The sequence below is a fragment of the Gigantopelta aegis genome, chromosome 6, assembly GCF_016097555.1.
Source record: "Gigantopelta aegis isolate Gae_Host chromosome 6, Gae_host_genome, whole genome shotgun sequence".
Lineage (NCBI taxonomy): Eukaryota > Metazoa > Mollusca > Gastropoda > Neomphalida > Peltospiridae > Gigantopelta > Gigantopelta aegis.
Window position 1 is genome coordinate 5888201 of NC_054704.1, and position 25964 is coordinate 5914164.

A 25964-nucleotide genomic window follows, 5' to 3' on the forward strand; every position below is an offset into this window, starting at 1 on the left:
TATAACATATGTTTTATTTGATTGCGGTACTGTCAGCTAGTATAACATATGTTTTATTTGATTACGGTACTGTCAGCTAGTAGAACATGTGTTTCATTTCATTGCGGTACTGTCAGTCAGTGGGACATATGTTTTATTTGATAGTGGTACTGTCAGCTTGTAGAACATATGTTTTATGTGATTGTGGCACTGACAGCTTGTAGAACATATGTTTTATGTGATAGTGGTACTGTCAGCCAGTAGAACATGGTAACATTTTGCAGTTGTTGTTGATGAGTACTGTGTATATTTGTCTTTAACGATCAAATACTTATTCCTTTTTGTTGTATTTTTATTTCTCGTTTTTATTTTATGCAGATTTTATCCAACGCATTCATAGTTGGCAATAATGTCTTCGTGTTTCTACTGTCATGTTTCACCAAGTGAAAACAAAACAAGTATAATAATAATATTTAGACTTAATATATTCAAACTAATCTTGTAATTGAATTTTGTGTTTGCGATTTTCCATCGTGATGCTGATAATAACTCGAGGATTCAGTTTTACTAACTTCATCAGTGTAGTGATCGAGGACGGGACGTATCCCGGTGGCAAAGCGCTCGTGAACCTGATGTGCGATCGGTCTGGGATCGATCTCGTCGGTGGGTCAATTGGGATAGGTCTCGTTCCAACCAGTGCTCCACAGCTGGTGTATCAAAGGGCGTGGTATATATTATTCTATCTGTTGGATGCTGCACAAAAAAGACCACTTGCTGCTAATCGGAAAGAGTAGCCCATGGAGTGGCAACAGAGGGTTTCCTCTCTCATTATCTGTGTGGTCCTTAACCGTATGTCCGACACCATATCATTGTAATAAAGTAAGAGTTGAGTGCGTCGCTAAATAAAACATTCCTTCCTTCCCTCCTTCCCTCCTTGCAGTGTTGTGACCGAGGCGTGCTACCCGTACACCAGTGGACAGACGACGAAGGCAGGAGACTGTCAGATCGCGCCCAGACAGAGGCAGGGCACGTGTCCGAGTGGAGCCATTTACAAGATAGAAAAACGCTACAAGGCCACGCCTCCGTACAGGTTACGACCATTAGTAAGTATATTTGTTATTTTAGTCTGGTGGGCATGGACACTAAAGACCACACCTCTTACAAAGTTACGTCCAGGAGGCCACGACTTCTCTGGAAATTGTTATTTAGTCTGGTGGGCATGGACACTAAAGACCACGCCTCTTACAAGTCTGGAAATTAAATTATGAAAACGATAAAGTCTTGTTGTCATTAATTGAAACACGTAATTTTGATCAGGCGACACAAAATGTATGGTGTATGTTAAACAGTTCACCAAAATGTATTTGATATAAACATATTGTTGATCATTTATGTTTGCAGTACTATTTACAAAAATATATTCCTAAATCTATTCGTATACTCTTAACACAACTGTACAGTAAGAAAGACAAGAACGAATTTGCTTATATTATAATTTAAACAAAGTGGAAGACGAATATCATGTTTTATTAGAATGTCCTACTTATGATCATATTAGAAGAAAATATATTAAAATGTATTATGGGAAGAAGCCATCTACCTATAAATTAATAACACTATTAAGTGGACAGAATATTAAAGAACTAAATAAACAAACTAAATACCTCTCTGAATGTTATTAACTAAGATCCACTTTATTGGTACGATAAAACAATGTGTATTTGCATGTTTATGAATGCTATTTTAACTATGTCCATGTTCTCCTGCACTATGATGTACTGTTAAAACTCTGCAGCCTTCTTATGTATCATATCCTATGTATGTTGCGCCGATGAGCCGTAAAGCTCAAGGCAAATAAAGAATTGAATTGAATTGGAAATTAAATTATTAGCATTTCCACAAGTAAGCACATTTAATACCAATTATAGTATTTGGTAGGCAGGAAAAACCTTACACGACAACTCCTCTTATACTTGTGATGTCTAGCCAAAATGTTTTATTCTGTAACTAATCATGTAATTTTTTATACTGATGGTTTTCTTTTCTTTCTTTCTTTTTTTCTAAGGAAAGAGAAATTATGAAAGAAGTTATGGACAATGGGCCAGTTCAAGGTATGTATTATTTATAGCATTTTGTTTCTCCTTTTCAATCTTGTATTTGTATCCATGAACAATTCATATGTTTATTATTTCTACCGCAATGAGATTTTAACCTGTTTCTCAAGACGGGTATATTAAAAACCGTGAAAGGACTATCCTGCTTATGGACAATGTTGTCAGGTGTTCCACGTAAGGAGACCACCCAATTATACAACGTGTATAAACTAGCTGACCAACCTGTTGATTGATTGTTTCAGCCACGTTCCAGGTGAAGGAGGATTTCTACATGTACAAGAGTGGAGTGTACCGCTACTCGAACCTGTCACGTGACGAGGCGCCGGAGAACAGGCTGTCGGGATACCACTCAGTCAGAATCATCGGGTAAGTACTGCGTGTAGACACAGTGCTTCAGATGACGATGGAGATCATCATTATGATGATAGTAGTGTTGTTGTTGTTGTTGTTGATGGTGACGACGATAACGATGGTGATGTTGATGCTACTGATAATTGTGATGGCGATGATAGTAATGATGATGACGACAACGATGATAATGATGATGTTGACGATCAGAATGTTCGTAGTGTTGATGGTGATGATGATAACGATGATGATGATGATGATGATGATATATAGACGATCATAATGTATGTGGTGATGGTGGTGGTGGTGGTGGTGGTGGTGATGATGTTGATGGTGGTGGTGGTGGTGGTGGTAATGATGGTGGTGGTGATGATAGTCATGATGATGATTACTGAATAGTTATTACTGACAGTTGTTACTATTTTTCAGATGGGGCGTTGAAAGGACACCACAAGGGGACATTAACAAATACTGGGTAAGTAACTTCAGATTTTTCTTTGTCCATCTTTGTTTCCTTGTGTCTTTGTATAGTAGAATTATTCCTATTGTAATACATTGGTTTATCCTTTGTAGTTTTGGAATATGCAAGGGCAGATGTAGTTGTTTGTCATGACCAATTTTACTTGTAGAATGTCCCCCTCCCCCCCCCCCCCCAAATGTATTTCAGGTCATCTAGTTTTCACAAATGTCATGCGAGTATGTCCCGAGCTTCCCTAGAAATTCGGGCGTTTTTCGCCCTCCCCCCCCCCCCCCCCCCCCATACACACACCTCATCTTAGCCCGCCTCTTTTATGCACGAATCTAGAGGGAGTGTAGCTACCGGTGTATGCTCTCTTGATCTGCCTTTTAATATGGGCCAAATATTTGCAGTCTTTTTAAAAACTAAAAACAAAGTGTTTGTACTGTACAGTGTTCTATTCTGTTGCAGATTTGTGCCAACTCTTGGGGCACCGACTGGGGTGAAAATGGATACTTTCGAATTGCACGCGGAGTCAATGAAAGTGACATCGAATCTTACGTCATTGGCGCGTGGGGTAAGGTCACTGGTGACGTCAGGCTTCGACGATTACTGCAGCGCAATCGACGACGGCGAATATCTTCTGGGAAAAAATTCCGCAGTTTGAGAACTTGTGGACGTAAACAACGACGTAGAAACGGTGGAAGATGTCGGAGGCACAAGAAAAAACATAAAAAGCAAAAGAAAAAACTATTTGAAAAATTATAATTAATAATACAATACAAAATGTGTATTTTTTATGTTTTTACGAATTATATTCTATACGTTACTCTGGTACTATACATGTCATATATGTGTGTGTAAAGTGTAGGTAATAAATTAAATTGTGATATACGTACATTATGTGTGTGGATACCGTTTGATATTATCTACCTTTTTGGATGGCGGACAAATTAAGGTGCATTCTCACGGTTCGTTTGTCAGTAATGATTTGTAATAAGCGATTGGGTCACATTGTAAGAACACTATGGCTGAATCAAAACTAAAAATGTGTCCAGCTCTAAGTTCAGCCACCCGTTTCTAGATAACGTTTGCAAACTATTTTGATTGGTTCCCGAAATGGTCATTCGGTTTAACGTGAAGCGCATACACCAGTCTATCGGACGTTCATCTGATCGGTCTGACTGAACTCAGTCCTGTTTTCTGGGATTAATGTTTGACCAATCCAATCGTATGTTACAGATTTGAACACAAAGGTTTTGGAGCCGAAAAGGGGCTTATGGCCCACCCCAGTTTTTGATAATATTCTATGTAACAGAAACAAATATATAAAATGGCACCAATAAAAGGGCATCTACGATTCATATATACATGTGTATGTATATATGTGTGTAAATATCGGACAGCTTGTAGAATGCGTTGCTCTATTAGCCTATATATGTGTGTAAATATCGGACAGCTTGTAGAATGCGTTGCTCTATTAGCCTATATATGTGTGTAAATATCGGACAGCTTGTAAAATGCGTTGCTCTATTAGCCTATATATGTAATGTGTTACCATTTGTCTGTCAACATACTTTTACAACAAAATTTACAATATAGACAATAACAACTTGTTTGTTAGAATTCATAGGGTAATAGTAGAACAAATGATACAAAGTAAAAGGCTTAAGTATTTTTGACTTTCGGTCACGAGTTTTATATGCATGTAAAGATGTTTGTAGTAGAACCTGTTATAATTTAAGGTCAGGTCAGGTCATAGGGTTTTACGTGCACATTCAGAACAAGCTGTTGTAGCCTGTCGTGGGCACAAGAGCCGGCCTTGGCCGGCTTCTCCGTCCATGACAGGAAATGTTATAATTTATATCGTGTATTGTTTTATACTGCGTGGGCTATGATCCACAAAGAGAACGTAGCTACGGTTTATTGCAGTGACTTGCAGCCAGTGTTTACTTACGCTTAACACACGGAAGCATTACAACCGTCTCACAATGTAACCATAGCGAATACTGTCGTAAGCAAAGCCGTACTTACCTTCTATTAGGAACATGTTGGGTGTATTCGTTGGTATCGACCGGCCTTGGTGGCGTCGTGGTTAGGCCATCGGTCTACAGGCTGGTAGGTAATGGGTTCGGATCCTAGTCGAGGCATGGGATTTTTAATCCAGATACCGACTCCAAACCCCGAGTGAGTGCTCCGCAAGGCTCAGTGGGTAGGTGTAAACCACTTGTACCGACAAGTGATCCATAACTGGTTCAACAAAGGCCATGGTTTGTGCTATCCTGCCTGTGGGAAGCGCAAATAAAAGATCCCTTGCTGCTAATCGGAAAGAGTAGCCTATTTAGTGGCGACAGCGGGTTTCCTCTCAAAATCTGTGTGGTCCTTAACCCTATATCTGACGCCATATAACCGTAATAAAATGTGTTGAGTGCGTCGTTAAATAAAACATTTCTTTCTTTTTTCGTTGGTATCGGAATCAGCGAGTAAATTCGCCATTTGATAATCGAAGCCATACGAGTTGTCTCCCATATTTCCGTGAGACTGACCTAAATGAATTGAACCGGCCTCGGTGGCGCAGTGGTTAAGCCATCGGACTACAGGCTGGTAGGTATAGGGTTCGCAGCCCGGTACCGACTTCAATCCAGAGCGAGTTCTTAAGGGCTCAATGGGTAGGTGTAAGGCCACTACACCCTCTTCTCCCTCACCTACCACTAAACAACTAACCCACTGTCCTGGACAGAAGAGCACAGGACAGCGTGCTTGAACCTGAATTGGATATAAGCACGAAAATAAGATGAAATGAAAAATGAAAATGATCTGAATAGGACAAAAGGATAGTGAGATTGCCAAATGATATGATCGCGACTGTAGGTTTGTACAATGATCTTAATTATACGATGGTTTTGTGGAATGGGGCAAAGGACAGCATGTTGTAACAATACACGCATGCGTCTGTTTTGTAGTGTGTAAAACAGTAAAAAATATATCTGACCCAGCAGTCAACCGTACGTAGTATGTGCAAGAATGTTCGAGTTATTCTATTAGCACGAACAAATAGTTCAAATGTAAATTTATATTGTACCGCTTTCTTTACGATTAATATGTGTGTCTTTTTTTTATTAAAATGTGTTTGTCTTTTGTTCTTTCTTCAACTGACAGGTTATGTATAGACAGGTCGTTGTTATTAAAGAGACAGACCCTAGTTTTTAAACACTAAGGCATATTTTTCACTATTAGGGTCGTTTATGATCACTGAAATCAAACATTACTTATATTTTATTGTTTAGATATCAATTTTCGTACAACCGAAGTGTTTCTGGTCATCCTGGTGTTTGTAATATCACAAAATGCACTTTTCATATTTTTAAAAACGCACGTGCGTCTGAGAAGTAACGATTACTGAGTCGCGTTTTAGTCTATTTTTAAGGGTATGTCAACGTCACACTCTCTCGTTTCACTCGGTTGTATCAAAATTTGTTACAGGTTTGTAAATTAACCAAACGTAGTGTCCATTTTGACGGGTTGAAACTAGGGTCCAAGTGAAAAGTATGCCTTAGTTTAAAAACTAGGGTCTGTCCCTTTAAGGTGTTGTTAATAGCAGGGTCCACAGCATTCGTTAGATTTGCATGACATTATAAAAGATATTGTCTCAGTTGCTGCGGTTACAGAACTTGTATCAACGTGGTATCAATGCAAACAACAACAGGTGGCGCTGTGGACAGGCTCCGTCAGCCAGTCAAGTATTTTATTTACAATGCAGGGGTCGAAATTCCTGCCGGACATTCGATCCGGCAAGCTACAGCTTATGCCGGCCCGAATGAAAACCTACTGGACGAAACTTGCTTGACTCAGACTAATGTGTGGATATAAACATACGCGTACGAGGCGGGGGGGGGGGGGGGGGGGGGGGGCAACTCCCTCCTCCCGTCACCCCACCCCCAGGCTAAAGCAAAACATCATATTCGGGCAAAATTAGCTGTCCTGATACCTTGTCACCACATATTTCCAACATTCTAACCACAATATTAGTTGAACTCTCTATAATAATTTGTAGTGATACCTTGTCACCACATATTTCCAACATTCTAACCACAATATTAGTTGTATTCTCTATAACAATGTGTAATGATCTATTTGCAATCTATATATAGCTGTTTAGATGTAATGTTATTAAAGCATATATGTTGTTATTCAGATTTTTGGCATTTTTTTATTAATTCGCGTAAACATCAGACCACCCCCTAAAAAATGGGAGCCTGTACGCCTATGAATATAAACGTAAAATAATAGCTACTCCGACGAGACAACAGGCCATGAATTCTCCCGGCCCGTGGTCATGTAGACCGGCAAACGCCCTGCAGTGTACGTCTCGTTAAACATGAACATACTACAGCTTACCGTGACCATCTTAAACATGGAAACAAACGGTAATACTGTGCTGGGAAATCGAGGTTCGTGAGCACTGTATTATATTTCTTCTTGTTAGTGGAAAAGACATAAAACAAATTAATAATAAACAATTCGAAGACAATTTTAATGACAATAAAGCACGTATTACACAAATATAATATTTACTGACAAGGATGCAATGTCGGTTATGTCCCTTGTCTGAACTCTTGCACTATTACGTATTGATACATATCAATTTTCATAGCTGAAAACATTAAAAAGTTCTAATTAAATTACTATTGTTCTGTTAAATTGGTGTATATAATCTTGATTTGATTAAAACGCAGTTAAATTGGTGTAGGTATTGAAAAAATATATAATTAAATTACAAATTATCGGATTTTATAGTGTTTCTCGTTTTTTTTTTAGATAAATACAATAACACCTTAATGTAACTATTACCTTTGTCCTGTGAACGTAATTTTTGTTTGTTTTTACTAACAATTGTTTAATATGAGTTATTTCCTTTTTCCTTCGTACATGTCTGGTAAAATGTATTTTTACAGTACAATTCACCAATCTGTTTTATTGCATCTGAAATAAGGTGTTGGATTCACATGTCTTATAATATATGATTAATTACTGCTGTCCATGTGAAACCCTTAGTTCTCGATCCTCATTGGATACATCTTCCTCATCATTAGCATATTGGGCGGGTCCTTGATGGTCAGGATGAGGAAGACGAAGCTGTCCTTGAGGTCGTCGGAGAACATGTAGTCTTTGTACTCGTCGCCGTCGTCGTCAGTCACCAGACTCATGTATCTGGAACACACAAACACAACACCATATCATAGAGCGAATAACAACTACAACTACAGTTTTAGTTATCTCACAATTTACACTACACTACACTACACTACACTACACTACACTACACTACACTACACTACACTACACTACACTACACTACACTACACTACACTACACTACACTACACTACACTACACTACACTACACTACACTACACCACACCACACCACACCACACCACACTACACCACACCACACTACACCAGGGTTTTATTTCTAAACTTTGACTTGACGCCCATGGCTTTGACTTTGTGAATTTTAGTGTCGTTTTACAAAACAGAAGAAGGAATTTGCATCTTATTAAACCAAGTTAGATTTTAAAAGAGTAATACCATACATGTACTGGTTTATTCAAATTAATATCTCTATTTTGTATTATGAAACGTTATAGGTGAGGGAAAGGGTGTTTGCCAAGTGTTACGTATTGATTTCAAAATCTATCTGTGTATAATAAGAAACAAAAGGAATATCTACATTCAGATTGGGACGTTTTGAGTCCAAAACTAGGAATAAAACACGACATGGAATTTTGTGAATGGTGGGGAATGATGCCGATTTTTGGAGTTTAGAAACATGAGTGATAAAAACGAAAAATAGAACAAAGTTTCAATAATGTCGCTATATTGCCTCACCATACTATAACATCATTTACTAATGCAAATAAAAATATATCTACAAACTCACAATCTCACCTCACCATATTGTAATATCATTTTCTAATGCAAAATGCATACACATCTACAGTTTTATTAAACTCACAAACTCACCTTACCATATTGTAATATCATTTACTAATGCAAAACACAAACATAATTAGTTTTAATAATTTCACAATCTCGCTTTTAAGGCTTACCGTACTATAAACTAATTTACTAAAAGTTTGTTTTGTTTAACGACACCACTAGAGCACATTAATTAATCATCGGCTATTGGATGTCAAACATTTGGTAATTTTGACACGTAGTCATCAGAGGAAACCCGCTACATTTCTCTTAATGTAGCAAGGGATCTTTTATATGCACTTTTTCACAGACAAAAAAACACATACCAAGGCCCTTGATCAGTTGTGGTGCACTGGTTGGAAGGACACAAAAAAAACTAATCAGTTGAATGGATACACCAAGGTGGTTCGATCTTGCGACGCAAACAAAAACTTTACTAATGCAAAATACAAACACAATTAGGTTGAATAAACTCACAATCTCGTCTCATCATGTTATAACATCATTTACTAATGCAAAATACAAACACACCTACAAGATCTAAGAATAATGTTTGAGGATAAGAGCATTGATGTTGACTGTGTTGTAAAATAAGAACGACATACCGAGATTGCAGCTTTAATGATTGATGAAGTAGAAACACCAGGCGAAGACTTATTAGTGAATTCCATGTGACATTTAATGATTGATGAAGTAGAAACACCAGGCGAAGACTTACCGGTGAATTCCATGGGACATTTAATGATTGATGAAGTAGAAACACCAGGCGAAGACTTACCAGTGAATTCCATGGGACATTTAACGGTCTTTAAAATGAAAATATTCTATCCACGTATGCAGTGGTTTTTAATATGCAATAACCCGTCATCAGTATAGTGTCACGTTAATAGCAATCAATAAATACTTGTATAATAAATAATGTAATGTATGTCACGTCAAAGAGAGAATTATTCTGGTTTATAGGTCGTCCCGGAATATTTTTTTTAAAACAATTAAGTCCAGTTTGGCTTGACATAACATGAAAATGAATTTTGGTTTGGAAATGTCAAAAAATGTTCTATTTTTATTTGAAATATATTTCAAAATATTGGTCAATATGTAAATAAAACAATACTCATCCATAGTAAACAATGTCGCCTGCTTATGGAGTTTGAAATTTAAAAATATTCTTGATTAGTTTATCTTATATAATGTGTTGTTTAATGGAAATAATCATATTAATATACTTACTTTTGTTTGACTCCCAATAGCCAATCTGTATTTGTTTTGTGCTGGGGTGTCGTTAAACTTTCATCCATTCATTCCTACTAAACTCGATATTTAATTATTCTTCTGTTAATGTTTGTCTACTAGTTAGAGATCCGTTTTCAGTTCATATGTACAGGAGATAAACAAAATGAGAAATAATAATTTCAAACTCAATCAGCAAACGACGTTCTTCACTCTGGGTGAGGTTTACTTATATCTTCACCAATGTTGACTTAATGTACATAGAACATTTATGTTATTTACAAAACATTTCTCCTTTTTGTTTTACGTCAAGCCAAACTGGACGTCAAACACACACACACACACACACACACACACACACACACACACACACGCATGCACGAACACACACACAAATGAAGGCTGGTACGCGTTGAAAACTCGGGGACATAACCGTCAATAATGACTAATACTCATAGTAGTAAGCAGGAAACCATGTTGCTGTCATGTTAAGCTGTTAAATCGTACAGGCTTGTAACAGTGTTCGAGGCCATGTTAAGCTGTTACATCGTACAGGCTTGTAACAGTGTTCAAGGTCATGTTAAGCTGTTACATCGTACAGGCTTGTAACAGTGTTCGAGGTCATGTTAAGCTGTTACATCGTACATGCTTGTAACAGTGTTCGGGGTCATGTTAAGCTGTTACATCTCACAGGCTTGTAACAGTGTTCGGGGTCATGTTAAGCTGTTAAATCGTACAGGCTTGTAACAGTGTTCGAGGTCATCAAGTTGCGCCCGTTCTGTTTTAATACTGAAGTACGTAAATGTGGAGAGGCGTTGGCTCCCCTGAAAATGTGGAGAGGCCTTGGCTCCCCTGACTTGGTTTCCGACAAGTGTCAGAATGGACACCACTGTTTTCTGAAGTACAACGAATGAGCTTCCTTCTTCACGATAAATTGTTACACATCAAACACTGCACTAGTATCAAATACTTGGTATCATTATGAATTAAATTATCACGATATCAAATGTATTTGGCATTAAACAAGGAAGAAAGTGTGAGTAATTATATGGATACATTGTCACGTCACTTACGATTCGTTGTCCATGATGCTTCTGTTCATCAGTTTGTCTGTCAGTCCTTTCTCCATCTCCTCCAAACTCGTTAGCAGAATCTCAAACCCGTCGAAATCCATCATGTCTACAACCAACGCCTTGCCGTACCTGAGAAAATACAGACAATAATTTATTACATACATCTAGATCGACATCCACAACCAACGCCATGCCATGCCTGAGAAAATACAGACAATCATTTATTACATACATCTAGATCGACATCCACAACCAACGCCATGCCATGCCTGAGAAAATACAGACAATCATTTATTACATACATCTAGATCGACATCCACAACCAACGCCATGCCATGCTTGAAAATCCAGCTGCAATTCCTCTATTATATACATGAATATCTCGACCTGGTATAGCAGACAACCAACACACGGCTTTTTATGAACAACCAGTGAGTACTTAAAAACATTTACAGAATAGATGTGGAATGTGGCTAAAACTCAAGTACCTCATATTATGAACAGGGCCAATATGGAATCTTCACATGTTGCAATATAATCAAAGAAATCGAATGTTTCGACTAAAGGCAACGCGACACAATATGAGTACCCCGAACGAGAACAGCCAATACATACTCATACTGTGTGGCATCGCCTTAAGCTGGATTTATACTTTTGACGCCGTCACCCGTCGTAATACGCTAGCATACGCTCGCAGCTGGCGGCTGTCGACGTTCAGCAACGCATAGGTTTATACTTTAAACTTTAAACACATATAATAGGGAGTTTTACCAATTTACTCGGTTTACTCATTCTCTGATTGGTGTTTCCCGTCCCTACCGTTGCTCCACAACTGGACAAAGGCCGTGGTATGCTTTATCCTGTCTGTGGGATGATGCATATAAAATATCCCTTCCTACTAATTGAAAAATGTAGCGGATTTCCCCTGACCATCATGTTTGACGTCCAATAGCCGACGATTAAACGAGGAAGAAATGGTTTATTTAACAACGCACTCAACACATTTTATTTACGGCTATATGGCGTCAGACATATGGTTAAGGACCACACAGATATGTCTGCCGGCAGTCGCAAGCTGATGCCGCCAAACGGCGTAGCGTATGCTAGCGTATTACGGCGGGTGACGGCGTCAAAAGTATAATTCCAGCTTTATGTTTGACGTCCAATAGCCGATGATTAAACAGTCAATGTGCAATAGTGGCGTCGTTAAATAAAAACAAACTTTACTTCAATTATAACTACTGCATTAACATTTATGTCAGCCATCTTAACATCTGGTAAAATTAAAATATCTACGTGGAGCCTTGAAAATAGGTCGATGCCTGCGAGCGTTGGTTTACACTAAATGCGCAGTCATATCTGGCGTCAAAAGTATAAATCCCGCTGTAGAAATATTTGTAGCGTATGCCTTTAAAGCCGGGTTTATACTTTTGACGCCGTCACCCGCCATAATACGCTAGCATACGCTACGCCGGTTGGCGGCGTCAGCTGGCGACTGCCGGCAGATATGGCCGCGCGTTTAGCGTCATTGTCCCAAGTGTAAATCAACGCTCGCAGGCGCCGACCTATTTCCAAGGCTGCACGTAGATATTTTAATTTTTACCAGATGTCTCATGTAATTTGCGCGGCCACCGGCCTCGGTGGCGTCATGGTTAGGCCATCGGTCTACAGGCTGGCAGGTACTGGGTTCGGATCCCAGTTGAGGCATGGGATTTTTAATCCAGATACCGACTCCAAACCCTGAGTGAATGATCCGCAAGGCTCAATGGGTAGGTGTAAACCGCTTGCACCGACCAGTGATCCATAACTGGTTCAACAAAGGCCATGGTTTGTGCTATCCTGCCTGTGGGAAGCGCATATAAAATATCCCTTGCTGCTAATCGGAAAGAGTAGCCCATGTAATGGTGACAGCGGGTTTCCTCTCAAAATCTGTGTGGTCCTTAACCATATGTCTGACGCCATATAACCGTAAATAAAATGTGTTGAGTGCGTCGTTAAATAAAACATTTCTTTCTTTTTTCTTTGCGCGGCCGTTGTGTGTGTAAACAACACCCGAATAAGCTTTTAAATCTCACAATTCACTGGCGTAGGAGGGGGGGGGGGGGGGGGGGGCAAAGGGGAATATGCCCCCCCCCCCCTCTTTTCAGATATTTTGCATTATATTTGCTTTATAATAGTGTAAAAGTGTGTAAATATAAAAGTGTGCTTTTTGGCACCTTCCTGCGCCCCTGCAATTATAGTTAGTATCTAGGCTTCACATCTAACAGCTGCTAATTAAACAATGTGATGCGGTTCAGGGCTCAGTTACCTGATAGCACCAATCACAGCTTTGCGTAAAGTCTCGGGAGCGAGTTACCTGATAGCACCAATCAAAAGTTTGCGTAAAGTCTCGGGAGCGAGTTACCTGATAGCACCAATCACAGCTTTGCGTAAAGTCTCGGGAGCGAGTTACCTGATAGCACCAATCACAGCTTTGCGTAAAGTCTCGGGAGCGAGTTACCTGATAGCACCAATCACAGCTTTGCGTAAAGTCTCGGGAGCGAGTTACCTGATAGCACCAATCACAGCTTTGCGTAAAGTCTCAGGAGCGAGTTACCTGATAGCACCAATCAAAAGTTTGCGTAAAGTCTCGGGAGCGAGTTACCTGATAGCACCAATCACAGCTTTGCGTAAAGTCTCAGGAGCGAGTTACCTGATAGCACCAATCAAAAGTTTGCGTAAAGTCTCGGGAGCGAGTTACCTGATAGCACCAATCACAGCTTTGCGTAAAGTCTCGGGAGTGAGTTACCTGATAGCACCAATCAAAGCTTTGCGTAAAGTCTCGGGAGCCATGTCTTTCTGAGATATGGCTTGCATGTAGTTGGAATTCGTGTATCGCAGGAACGTCCCTGCGTTCTCAGTCTTGTCTATCAACAGTGGCCATCTAGAAGTAAGAACAAGTAAATAATAATAATAATAATAATAATATAATAAAATAAAATAAAATACCGGTATTCTCGAACCAAGAGCAAAGTCCCGATTTTTCTCTCTGTTAAACCCTTTTATTTTGGTGCTGATTGGTCGAATACCCCTGGGGTCGAACAGAACCTTTCTCTCGAACCAGTTTAGTGGTCCGAACTGTAAAGAGGATTCCAATTCTGTCTCGCGATGCGACTAGACGTATGTACGTGCGCTCTCGACAAGACCAGCTGCCGACACTCCGAGCAACTCCAAGATCCCCGAGATAACCAACCTTAACTAGGACAGGTAACCTCCTTTGGGCTTAGTTGGACTTTAAACATTTTCGATCGAGCTTCTAAATTCTTATGTTTATTTTTTTATAAATAGTCCAACGCACTTTACTTTGGCGCCCGTTCAATTGCTCAAATCACCTTAAAACCTTTTCGGCCGAGCAGTCAAACTTATTTTTGGGTTTAAACTCATAGTCCGGACATGATGCTAGGTGCAGTTAGTCTCCGTAGACATAGGTTTTTCTAGCTAGACCCGAAGGAATCGAAATTCAGCCAGTCAGAACACGGCCCATTTTCGGTGTCTACTAGTCGGTCCGCGCAGTCGCTGGACACTACTAAATACTTGTTTTTTTTTGTTGTTTTTTTCCTTTATTATTATTTTTTTTTTTTTTTTTTTTTTTTTTGTAAATTAATTTGATAGGTTTATGTTTATGTATATTTTATCCATATTTTAATCATTATTTTATATTTTTAATAAAAAAAAAAATATATGTAATTTAACAGGGCAGGTGTCTGGTCTGTGCCTTTGGTAGTGGCTTGGTTAATATTACCTCGTCTACTGCCCTAGGTATTATAGATTAAAGTGTTCGCCGCGTCTTCTAAATGACCTAATTATGTTGTTTTAGAAGACAACTGAGGAGTCGCCTGTTTTTCCATGGATCGGCCGCGTTCACCTCTCTCCTTCTGGCAGGCTTGATACTTAAAAGGAAATATTAAATTAACCATCGCTGGATTTTTTGCGCCACTCCCCTAGTGGCACCAGCGATTAAACTATTACAACCCTTTGGCGTCACTTTTCAAGTGACGCCGGTTTGGGAAGTTATAATAACTTCCTAAACAACTAATAGGCTGTCAGGATTGGACTGAACTGCGGTTGGACACGGTGTGGGGTGGGGGTGATGGGATGCCGGGAGTTAGGGCATTCTTTGGGGCTATATGCGTAGGCGGTTCGGCCTTAGGTTTTGAGTAGGGCCGGCCTCCCCTCCCTCCCGACCCTCACCTGGTCACACCAATGTTTAAAATATGACTGGCAGCCGCTTTCCTCTTAACCTCCCATGGGCTTAATGAATATTGTTTAAGAATTATTATTAATATTAGACCAGCCCATCTAAATTTGCGCCGAAAATATATTATATTAATAATTTATATAGGATAGTAATGTAACGCAGCCAAACATTTTTAACCCCAATTTACCCCTTTTTATACTTTTGGCGTTAATTTTCAAAATTTCCCCTATTTGTTAGGTTATCCCTGTCCCGAGTCAGACTCCCGATCCTATCGGAGGCCGGACTCGGGATAGGCGTGTTCGAAACCTTAGTGGTATATGGACACGTTAAACAAGTTACTAAGCTAAGCTAAATACTTGTATTCCAAATTCCGCCCACCTCAAACTCCCCCTCCCCCCCCCCCTGTCCTGGACTTAGTCACTGGCGAAGTCAGAGATTAAGCCCATGACAGGCGTACATGAAGCTTTCGTGGCATATATGTACGTTAAACCCTTAACAACAACGAACTGTAAAATTAAACATATTTAACTCGAACGGCTAAGTCTATTCGAAGAAATATAAAAAATAATTTATGTAGGAATTTTTCATCAACCCTTTCACGTCAGTCACAAAGTAAGTTATTATAAATTCGGAATTAAATCTTTAAGGGAAACAAATTAATACTAGATTACATGCTGGCTTATCGTGTTGTTTATTTATATTTAGCACCTCTCGGTAATTATCTTTCATGTACAGACGATTGTAATGCGGTAATTGTTAGATGAATGAACCTTGCATGTAACACCAATCAACCGTACTTGCAGAATCCTGCCAGTGATTTAAAAATAATTTGAAAACATTCCGAATGAGCTCCAACTGGCTGGTGTTAGATCCACATGTAATAGTGGAGCTAATTTTAATTAGATTGTTTCTAAATGAATAAATATTTATAAATACAAATTACCAGTGTGTTTGTTATTTATTTATTTAACTAATTGTTACAAACATATATCTGATCTTACATTTGACGGCGACTTCGTTACTCATGAGTCAATCGGACCATCTCGCCCAAGCCGGTTTTACGGAAATATGCGAGGTTGTCCGATTGGTTTTTGTGTTACAGAAGCACCCGACAACGGCCGAATGCATGGTTCGAACTACCCAATGGGTTGGATGATGATGATGATAACTTGTTTAACGTGCCCATATACCACTAGGGTTTCGAAAACGCCCATCCCGAGTCAACAAAATATTGTCCCAAACCAGATAAAAGAATTAGATGTCAATGTCTTCAAAATGAAATTTAAAAAGCTGTCCCTGGCTTTACCTGGTGGCAATATAAGTCAGTGTCGTCACCACTGACGTATAATTTCAGTGAAATATCAACTCCTGTATTTACTAACAGAAAGTTAGTGCCTTGGTCTGCATTAACCTTTGTATTCGATTTACCACCACGAAGCACGGTCAGGTGCTTTGTTCATAGGTTGACTTTCTAGAACACACCCTTCCTGATCTGTATTGCAGGAGGCCTGCCCCTCTCAAGACTGGTATGACAAATTAAAATGTGTACAAAACAGTTCTTTGAAATTGGAAAACAATAAGCATGCCCTGAGGTATTTTAGAAGCAGACACCAAAAACTTAAGAATGAATATTGCTTAACACAAAGGGTAAACTGAAACACTGAAAACATCCCTTTTGTCAAATATCTTAAGTTTGAAGACTATTGTCATTTTGAATCTCTGTAGTGTCCAAGTTATCAAAATGTTTGATGAACGAATGACTAATGGCTTAACTACACATTGACTACGGAGTGTCAAACAAAGGTAGGTACATTAACAATGGCCATACCAATATAAACAATGGAAAGTTAAATTAAAACAAAGTAAGTAGCCATGTAAAAATATAAATATCACAGGTAAGTAAATTAACCATTTTGTATAAAATTCAGTATCTTCATAATTTCAATTAACGTTCACGGTGGAATCAAAAAGATTCCACCATATTTCTTCTATCAAATATATCTTTTTAGTTAAGATGATGGCACCCAAACCAAAATGTGGCTCACCAAGGTTTTAAGTAAATATACAGGGTCATTAGGGCTTCTCCAAGTCCAAAATATTTGACTCGAGTAATCGAGGGTCAACTCGACCCGGAAGCGACACTTACACTCCAAATGGTAATGAAAATAAGGAATAAGTAAAATAGCTCTATGCATCTTACTCCTAGCGCTGAACATTGATGCCAAATCAGGCCATTGTATTGAATTCCACATACTCGACTTTTCTTTTCCCTCCATGTTTCATAGTCCTATAATATAGGATAAATGGCGGCAAGCATATAGCAAAATGACGTTTAAAAATAGAATTAAATGAGAGTGCTCTTCCTTTCAACGGGTACCCGAGTCCTGTGAACGGACTCGAGTACTCGTGGAGACCCTAAGGGCCATGAACTAAAGGTGCAATACACCACAGACATTCAAATGGGGATGCCATGTCAAAATTCCCTCCGTACTGCTGAACCAATTTGCTATAAAAATTAAGAAAATGTAATATTTTGGGCTATGTCAAACATGATCTTTATATTTTAGTTAAATTTGACAGATACATATCTGGTTTTGGAAAAATGTACTCCCATCTTCTCATTCTTATACATTTGTGGTTATGGTACCACCTCAAGATTATCTGTAATTGGGAAAGGTGCACCACATAACGTTGATAGGTACTTTGTGGAAGTAGAAACCTTTCGCTAACGTCTGATGCAGCCAGGTATGACACTTATCATGTATATAGATATTATCAGGTTCAAATTTTGATGGGAAAGGAGGATGTCCTGAAGCCAGAAATCCTGGCATAGCTGTTCAGACGGAGAACATCTGAACCTAATCCAAAGAATCGCCTCCCAAGAGCCAATCTGAAGTTTATAAACTGCCAATATAAAACGGATTTACACAATGCAACTCCAATGCATGTGGTGATTACAAAGCCAAATGTGTGTGTTGCCAAAATACGTGTGTAGATACCACATAACTAGATGACTTGGACTGAGGTGTGGTTTGATTAAGATTTGAATTGCTCTATTGAATAAATTCAGCATAAATTATCTCATATTATACTGGATGTCACATTGGGATTTTTTTTTTAATTTGTGGCATTATTTTAGACATTCGCTAAATGTTTGGAAACAATATGTCTGAACCTGACAATACATGTTATCATCTTACCTATCCAGTGTGCTATTATAGCATTAATGAATTAAACACTGTTTAGCCTATCCAGTGTGATATTATAGCATTAATGAATTAAACACTGTTTAGCCTATCCAGTGTGATATTATAGCATTAATGAATTAAACACTGTTTAGTCTGTGGCTAAATGTATGAATATAGTTTTGTATCTGCTGGAAAATCTACCTTTTAATCTTAGATATGAGCTGTTTTGAGTCTTGATGACACAATATGACGTCATATTTGCGTCATGACGTCATAGGTGCATCACACTATGTTTTTAACAAGATATTCTCATTCTTTGGTATTATATTCCTAAATACTTATAACATATTTATGGGGTCTAAAATCAACCGTTTAGGAGATATAGAGCCTCAAAGGTTGTGTTGGCGGCCATATTGGATTTATGCTAATTAGTACCTTTCCCGGTATCAGATTTGGGTAGATGTTGAATAAAATGTTCAGTGGGGTCATTTCACAATAAATTTGAAAAACAAACTTCTCTTGCAATTTGTTCTGGGTTCACCTAAATTTTGGCTTAAATTTACTGGACTAATTCCCCTGTGGAAGTTTACAGTTTTTAAACTAAACTTTGGGATTTTAAGACAGTTTTCAAGACAATTGTAATATAGTTTGTAATCATTTAATGTAATCATCGGTATATTACATTAAAATATCAAAATACAATTCTTGTGATTATAATAAAATGTGGATATGGCCGCTTCTTAGTTTTGAAATACGTATGCACGTGTGTTATGTTAGACAAAACCAGTATTGTGATATCGTTACTAACTTCTTTGCTGCTTTCATTTTTCCATCAGGATCTTTGATGGCGGAAGCAAGCTGTTTGATTTTGATGACTGTTACTTCCGGTTCTTTTTCATCTACTGCAGCGGCCTCTGTAACATCGATTAAGGGACAGTGATTTTTCAAATGCAAATTATATCATTTTACAAACCTTACGTTGGACGTGTTAATGTACATGTTAAAATTTTGTTTACGCTTGTCCAGTGAGTTAGTAAGTGATTGCATTTTCAAATGCAATATATATCATTTTACAAAGGTCATGTCTGGCTTGTTTCATTACATTTGGACAGTAAGAGATTAAATGATGGATAATGATGAGATCACTTTGAAATACAAATCACAATGGTTTACAAAGTTTGTCGGACGTGGCGGTGCTGCTATAGACATATACCAGGATCATATATACTGTGTACCTGTGGATGGAAATTTGGGATCGCAGGTGCACTTAAAAGCGTCGTTGGGCATTTTAAATCGATTTTTTAAATCACCCTCACCCGACTCCACACCACCACCCCGTCCCCATTCTGCGGTAACCTTGAGTGTGCTGTCCAGTGAAGCGCATTTTGGATATGAGCAGGTAGCTACAATACTCTTAGTCATATCGACGGGTATATATGAATATCGATTGCACTGATTGGGTGATTGCTTCAGCTTACACGGCTGACTGGACGTCGTAGCGCTGTGTGTTGCTACCCGACATGGTAGACCGCGTTGGCGCCTGTAGTAACACGTCGGTGTTTGTTATTGTACATAGCCACGTACACTACTCCGTGTGTTGTGTCCACAGAAACATTATTAATGTATTAAACATTTTGTTGTAACAGGTCTATGGGGTCTGTGCCCACCCCCTCGCTCTCCCTACCACTTGTGGACTACACTGTACGTAGTTTTTTTGTGGGGTTTTTTTGGTGGTGTTGATTGGGGGGGGGGGGGGGGGTTGTTTGGGGGTGTTTCGGGGGTGGTGGTGTTTTGTTGTCCTTTGTTTGTGCCACCCACTATAAACTGGTGGCCCTCCACTAGAGATTGCCATCCCCTCCACTCTAGATATCGTTCCTTCTGGCTCGGTAATCTATTGACACCTTGTGCTATACCAACTTGAGCAAAACAATAATTGGTTTTGTGAAACATTTGTTTATTGGGTACAATCTAAAATATTTTTAATTAGCTTTTCTATAGTTTTATAAGTGGGAAAATGTGGTGGGGCCTATACTCCCCAAGACACGACCTTCTCTGTCGGATTAGATTTTAATCTCATAAAAACGACATTGAAAATCATATTTCTGAACAAGACAGATATTTGCAATGAATACAATCATATAAGAACAGACCGAGTAAGAAATAAAAAGTATTGAATATCTTCCTAATTTACCAACTAAGGGCGGACTATTCACTACCATCTCCCGGCCCGTAAACAAATGAGAGCAATGTTACCCTTAGCTTTGGAGGTGTCTGCTTTTGTCGTCGTGCTCTTCGTGGTTGTCGTCGTGCTCTTCGTGGCTGTCGTAGTCTTCCCTTTAGCGGCTGGTTTCGGGGCGGCCTTCGCCGCGGGTTTCTTCGGAGGCATGGCGGGTGTCTGTGTGGCGGGTGTCTGTGCAGCGGGTGTCTGTGTGGCGGGTGTCTGTGTGGCGGGCGAGAAACTAAACTGCACCGTGCGGTCACTGAAAGAAATACCCGCTCGTTCGCTTCGCTGACCACCGTTCGTGGTTACCAATCACGTCATAAATTCAGGTGGAAATCCGTTCTGATCTGGCGATAATGTTCAGTGGTTACGCTAAGCTTCACACATCTTGTGGCGACGTGCATGTAGGCCTAACAAACATCGATATATCTGTTGATTATAACATCTTTACTATAACATTTAGGCGCTACCATAATACTAAAGTTAAAAATTTTAAGTTTGTTTTGTTTAGAGCACATTTATTAATCAGCGGGTATTGGATGTCAAACATTTGGTAATTTTGATATGTAGTCTTAGAGAGGAAACCCGCTACGTTTTTCTATTAGTAGCAAGGGATCTTTATATGTATCATCTCATGTACAGGATAGCACATACCACGGCCTTTGATATACCAGTTGTGCACTGGCTATTATTGTTTAAATGCTAAATAGTACTTAATAAAAATAAATAAATGTATAAATGAATGAATAAATAAATAAAATGAATGAATGAATGAATGAATGAATGAATGAATTGATTAATTAATTAATATCCTGCACACAGCAATATTGTTTAGCCTACACGTTTATCTGGTTTTCCTTTATTTGGATATTTGTAACCCACCAGTAATGTTAAGATATCTAATTACACCTTGTTCTGTAGTTACTGGTTTTTCCGCAAAGCTGATTAAAAAACCCAACAGCCGTCTTATTAATAGAAAATAAAACATTTAAATTAATAATACCATAATACCCATTGTTATAGTATCAATAGCCTAATAAGATGCCTTGGGGACGATAGGCAAATCCAGAGCGTTTGTTTGTTTTGTTTAACGACACCACTAGAGCACATTGATTTATTAATCATCGGCTACTGGATGTTAAAAACCTAGTGCGAGTTTAACGACTCAATGGGTAGGTGCAAGACCACTACGCCGACTTCGCTCTCAGTAACCACTAACAACTTATCACTAACCGTCTGTCCTGGACAGACAGTCCAGATAGCTGAGGTGTATGTGCCCATGGTAGCATACTTGAACCTTAATTGGACATAAGCATAAAAATAAGTATAAAACAAACACACAAACAATAGGCAAATAAAAAGGCACGATTGATGGACAATGGCGTCCATGAACTACACACACACACACACACACAGAGAGAGAGAGAGAGAGAGACAGAGAGACAGAGACAGACATACAGACACATACACACATAGACACACACACAAACACGTACACACAGAGACACAAACACACACGCACACACACAGGCACACACATACAGAGAGAGGGGGACTGAGACAGAGAGACAGAGACAGAGACAGACAGACACATACACACATAGACACACACAAATACATACACACAAACACACACACAGGCACACACACACACACACACACACACACAGAGACAGACAGACACATACACACAAACACACACACAGGCACACACACACACACACACACACACACACACACACACACACACAGAGACAGACAGACACATACACACATAGACACACACTCAAACACATACACACAGACACACACAAACACGTGCACACAGAGACACAGACAAACACACACACACACACACACACACACACATACACACACAGAGAGAGAGCGAGACAGACAGAAAGACAGACACTATATATATATATATATATATATATATATATATATATAACAAACACGCACAAACACATGCACACAGAAACACAGACACACACACACACACACACACACACACACACACACACACACACACAGAGAGAGAGAGAGAGAGAGAGCGACACACACACACACACTATATAACAAACACACACACACGTAAAAATTGTTTTAGTGGGAAATCAAGCTATTAATATCTATAGGTCCAGCCGTTAATGAAAAATATTCGAATGACAACCCACCCACCCCCACCCAGGTGGAGGCCGCGCTACGCTCTGAATGTGAATAGTGTGTTATAAAGGTACATGTTAGTTTCGTATGACAGAAACCAATTCAACCATGTCTTTTCTTCCGGCGTCTTGAAAAAAATAACACGCACACGTGTATTCTTTTAGATTAGTCTGAATAGACTTTGTGCATGCATTGTACGCAAGTTTCGATTTTCCGGTAAAACATCAGATAGCTTAACAAGGAACAATATCGATATGGTTATTATATTAATTTGATCCTGTGGCATAATTTGGCAAATCATACATTATTATAAATTCTATAAAAATATGGTTTCTTTCTGAAGGTGATTGATATTAATTAGTACGGAGGTATTGTTGTATGCATTAATAGTAAACCTGCATTACGTGTAAAATGTTCATTATATTAATAATGTAGTCAAGCATTGTTCTGTCGCTGTCGGAAAAAGTAATTATTTGAGCAAATGTGCTCGCCTACCATAAACTAATTTTAATTTTTGTTCGGCTCTTTTTATTGAAAGCGCTGATGTTAAAGATTAAATAAGAAATTATTCAATTGGAAGGTTACCGTATCCGTTAATGTTGTGTTTTGTATTTACCAGTGTTTTGCGTTAAAAATTGCGATCCTGGTTATTTAATAGTGTGTGTGTGTGTATAATTTTTCCCATGCTCACATTCCACGAAGGTTTCGAGCATGTCTCCCGGGTTCGGCATCTGGATAGTGCCTGTTTTATGTGTTAATAATTTTACGAAACAATTACAGGATATAATGGAACCTTTTTTCCAGTATGCATGTAACAGATGCTAATATGTATTCTACACAGACTAATTCATGAATGCACGTTAAAAAAAATTTGAATCAAAAGTAAAAGAGATACTGATGACGAGCCATGGTTTGATGATAACCTGAAACAACTACGTACGGCGAAACTATTTATCTGCGCCTGCGCAGTTTAATCGTGCCAGAAGTTTTGAAAAGCATGCACATTAAAAAAAATATTTGAACGAAAATTCAAACGTAAATATAAACAAAATGAAGGTAATATGTTAGAATACTTAAAAAAACAACATAATCCTAAATATTTGTATAGTAAGTTTGGCGGGAAAACTAATAATACAAATCCTATACTTACTCTGGATCAGTTGTATACTCAGGTAGGGAACAACTAGCTCCTCCGTCAGTTAATATGTTTTATAACCTGATGGAATACTGAATGAATGACTTATTAGGGAACAACTAAGTTAATATGTTTTATAACCTGATGGAATACTGAATGAACTTATTGAAGGTAACAACTAGCTCCTCCGTCAGTTAATATGTTTTATAACCTGATGGAATACTGAATGAATGACTTATTGAAGGTAGGGAACAACTAGCTCCTCCGTCAGTTAATATGTTTTATAACCTGATGGAATACTGAATGAATGACTTATTGAAGGTAGGGAACAACTAGCTCCTCCGTCAGTTAATATGTTTTATAACCTGATGGAATACTGAATGAATGCCTTATTGAAGGTAGGGTCAGTTAATATGTTTTGATGGAATAACTAGCTCCTCCGTATGTTTTATAACCTGATGGAATACTGAATGAAGGTAGGGAACAACTAGCTCCTCCGTCAGTTAATATGTTTTATAACCTGATGGAATACTGAATGAATGACTTATTGAAGGTAGGGAACAACTAGCTCCTCCGTCAGTTAATATGTTTTATAACCTGATGGAATACTGAATGAATGCCTTATTGAAGGTAGGGAACAACTAGCTCCTCCGTCAGTTAATATGTTTTATAACCTGATGGAATACTGAATGAATGCCTTATTGAAGGTAGGGAACAACTAGCTCCTCCGTCAGTTAATACGTTTTTTGATAACCTGATGGAATACTGAATGAATGAATACTGAATGAATGTATTGAAGGTAGGGAACAACTAGCTCCTCCGTCAGTTAATATGTTTTATAACCTGATGGAATACTGAATGAATGTTTTATAACCTGATGGAATGTAGGGAACAACTAGCTCCTCCGTCAGTTAATACGTTTTATAACCTGGTGGAATACTGAATGAAGGTAGGGAACAACTAGCTCCTCCGTCAGTTAATATGTTTTCTAACCTGATGGAATACTGAATGAATGACGTATTGAAGGTAGAGAACAACTAGCTCCTCCGTCAGTTAATATGTTTTATAACCTGATGGAATACTGAATGAATGACTTATTGAAGGTAGGGAACAACTAGCTCCTCCGTCAGTTAATATGTTTTATAACCTGATGGAATACTGAATGAAGGTAGGGAACAACTAGCTCCTCCGTCAGTTAATATGTTTTATAACCTGATGGAATACTGAATGAATGACTTATTGAAGGTAGGGAACAACTAGCTCCTCCGTCAGTTAATATGTTTTATAACCTGATGGAATACTGAATGAATGCCTTATTGAAGGTAGGGAACAACTAGCTCCTCCGTCAGTTAATATGTTTTATAACCTGATGGAATACTGAATGAATGACTTATTGAAGGTAGGGAACAACTAGCTCCTCCGTCAGTTAATATGTTTTATAACCTGATGGAATACTGAATGAAGGTAGGGAACAACTAGCTCCTCCGTCAGTTAATATGTTTTATAACCTGATGGAATACTGAATGAATGACGTATTGAAGGTAGGGAACAACTAGCTCCTCCGTCAGTTAATATGTTTTATAACCTGATGGAATACTGAATGAATGACGTATTGAAGGTAGGGAACAACTAGCTCCTCCGTCAGTTAATATGTTTTCTAACCTGATGGAATACTGAATGAATGACGTATTGAAGGTAGAGAACAACTAGCTCCTCCGTTAGTCAATATGTTTTATAACCTGATGGAATACTGAATGAATGACGTATTGAAGGTAGAGAACAACTAGCTCCTCCGTTAGTCAATATGTTTTATAACCTGATGGAATACTGAATGAA

At 38.6% G+C, this 25964-nt stretch overlaps 2 protein-coding genes across 3 annotated transcripts in view; one reads left to right on the forward strand and one right to left on the reverse strand.

The window, feature by feature from the left end:
- LOC121376459 (uncharacterized peptidase C1-like protein F26E4.3) overlaps positions 1-3796 on the forward strand; it is a 38897-nt gene extending 35101 nt beyond the window's left edge. The window contains exons 6-10 of the mRNA XM_041504333.1: positions 920-1082; positions 2045-2090; positions 2336-2459; positions 2871-2916; positions 3370-3796. Of these exons, the coding sequence (XP_041360267.1) occupies positions 920-1082; positions 2045-2090; positions 2336-2459; positions 2871-2916; positions 3370-3666 (676 nt within the window). The 3' untranslated portion in view covers positions 3667-3796. The remainder of the gene's footprint in view (positions 1-919; positions 1083-2044; positions 2091-2335; positions 2460-2870; positions 2917-3369) is intronic.
- A 3617-nt stretch (positions 3797-7413) lies between these two features.
- The window catches only part of LOC121375758 (IQ motif and ankyrin repeat domain-containing protein 1-like), a 21552-nt gene continuing 3001 nt past the window's right edge, over positions 7414-25964 (reverse strand). Inside the window, exons 2-6 of one of the 2 annotated variants that reach the window (XM_041503372.1) lie at positions 20860-21256; positions 19415-19520; positions 13970-14104; positions 11182-11310; positions 7414-8109 (exon numbers count right to left, since the gene is read on the reverse strand). In XM_041503372.1, coding sequence (XP_041359306.1) covers positions 7950-8109; positions 11182-11310; positions 13970-14104; positions 19415-19520; positions 20860-20992 — 663 coding nt within the window. In that variant the 5' untranslated portion in view covers positions 20993-21256 and the 3' untranslated portion in view covers positions 7414-7949. The remainder of the gene's footprint in view (positions 8110-11181; positions 11311-13969; positions 14105-19414; positions 19521-20859; positions 21257-25964) is intronic. The other variant, XM_041503371.1, reaches the window with a different exon arrangement.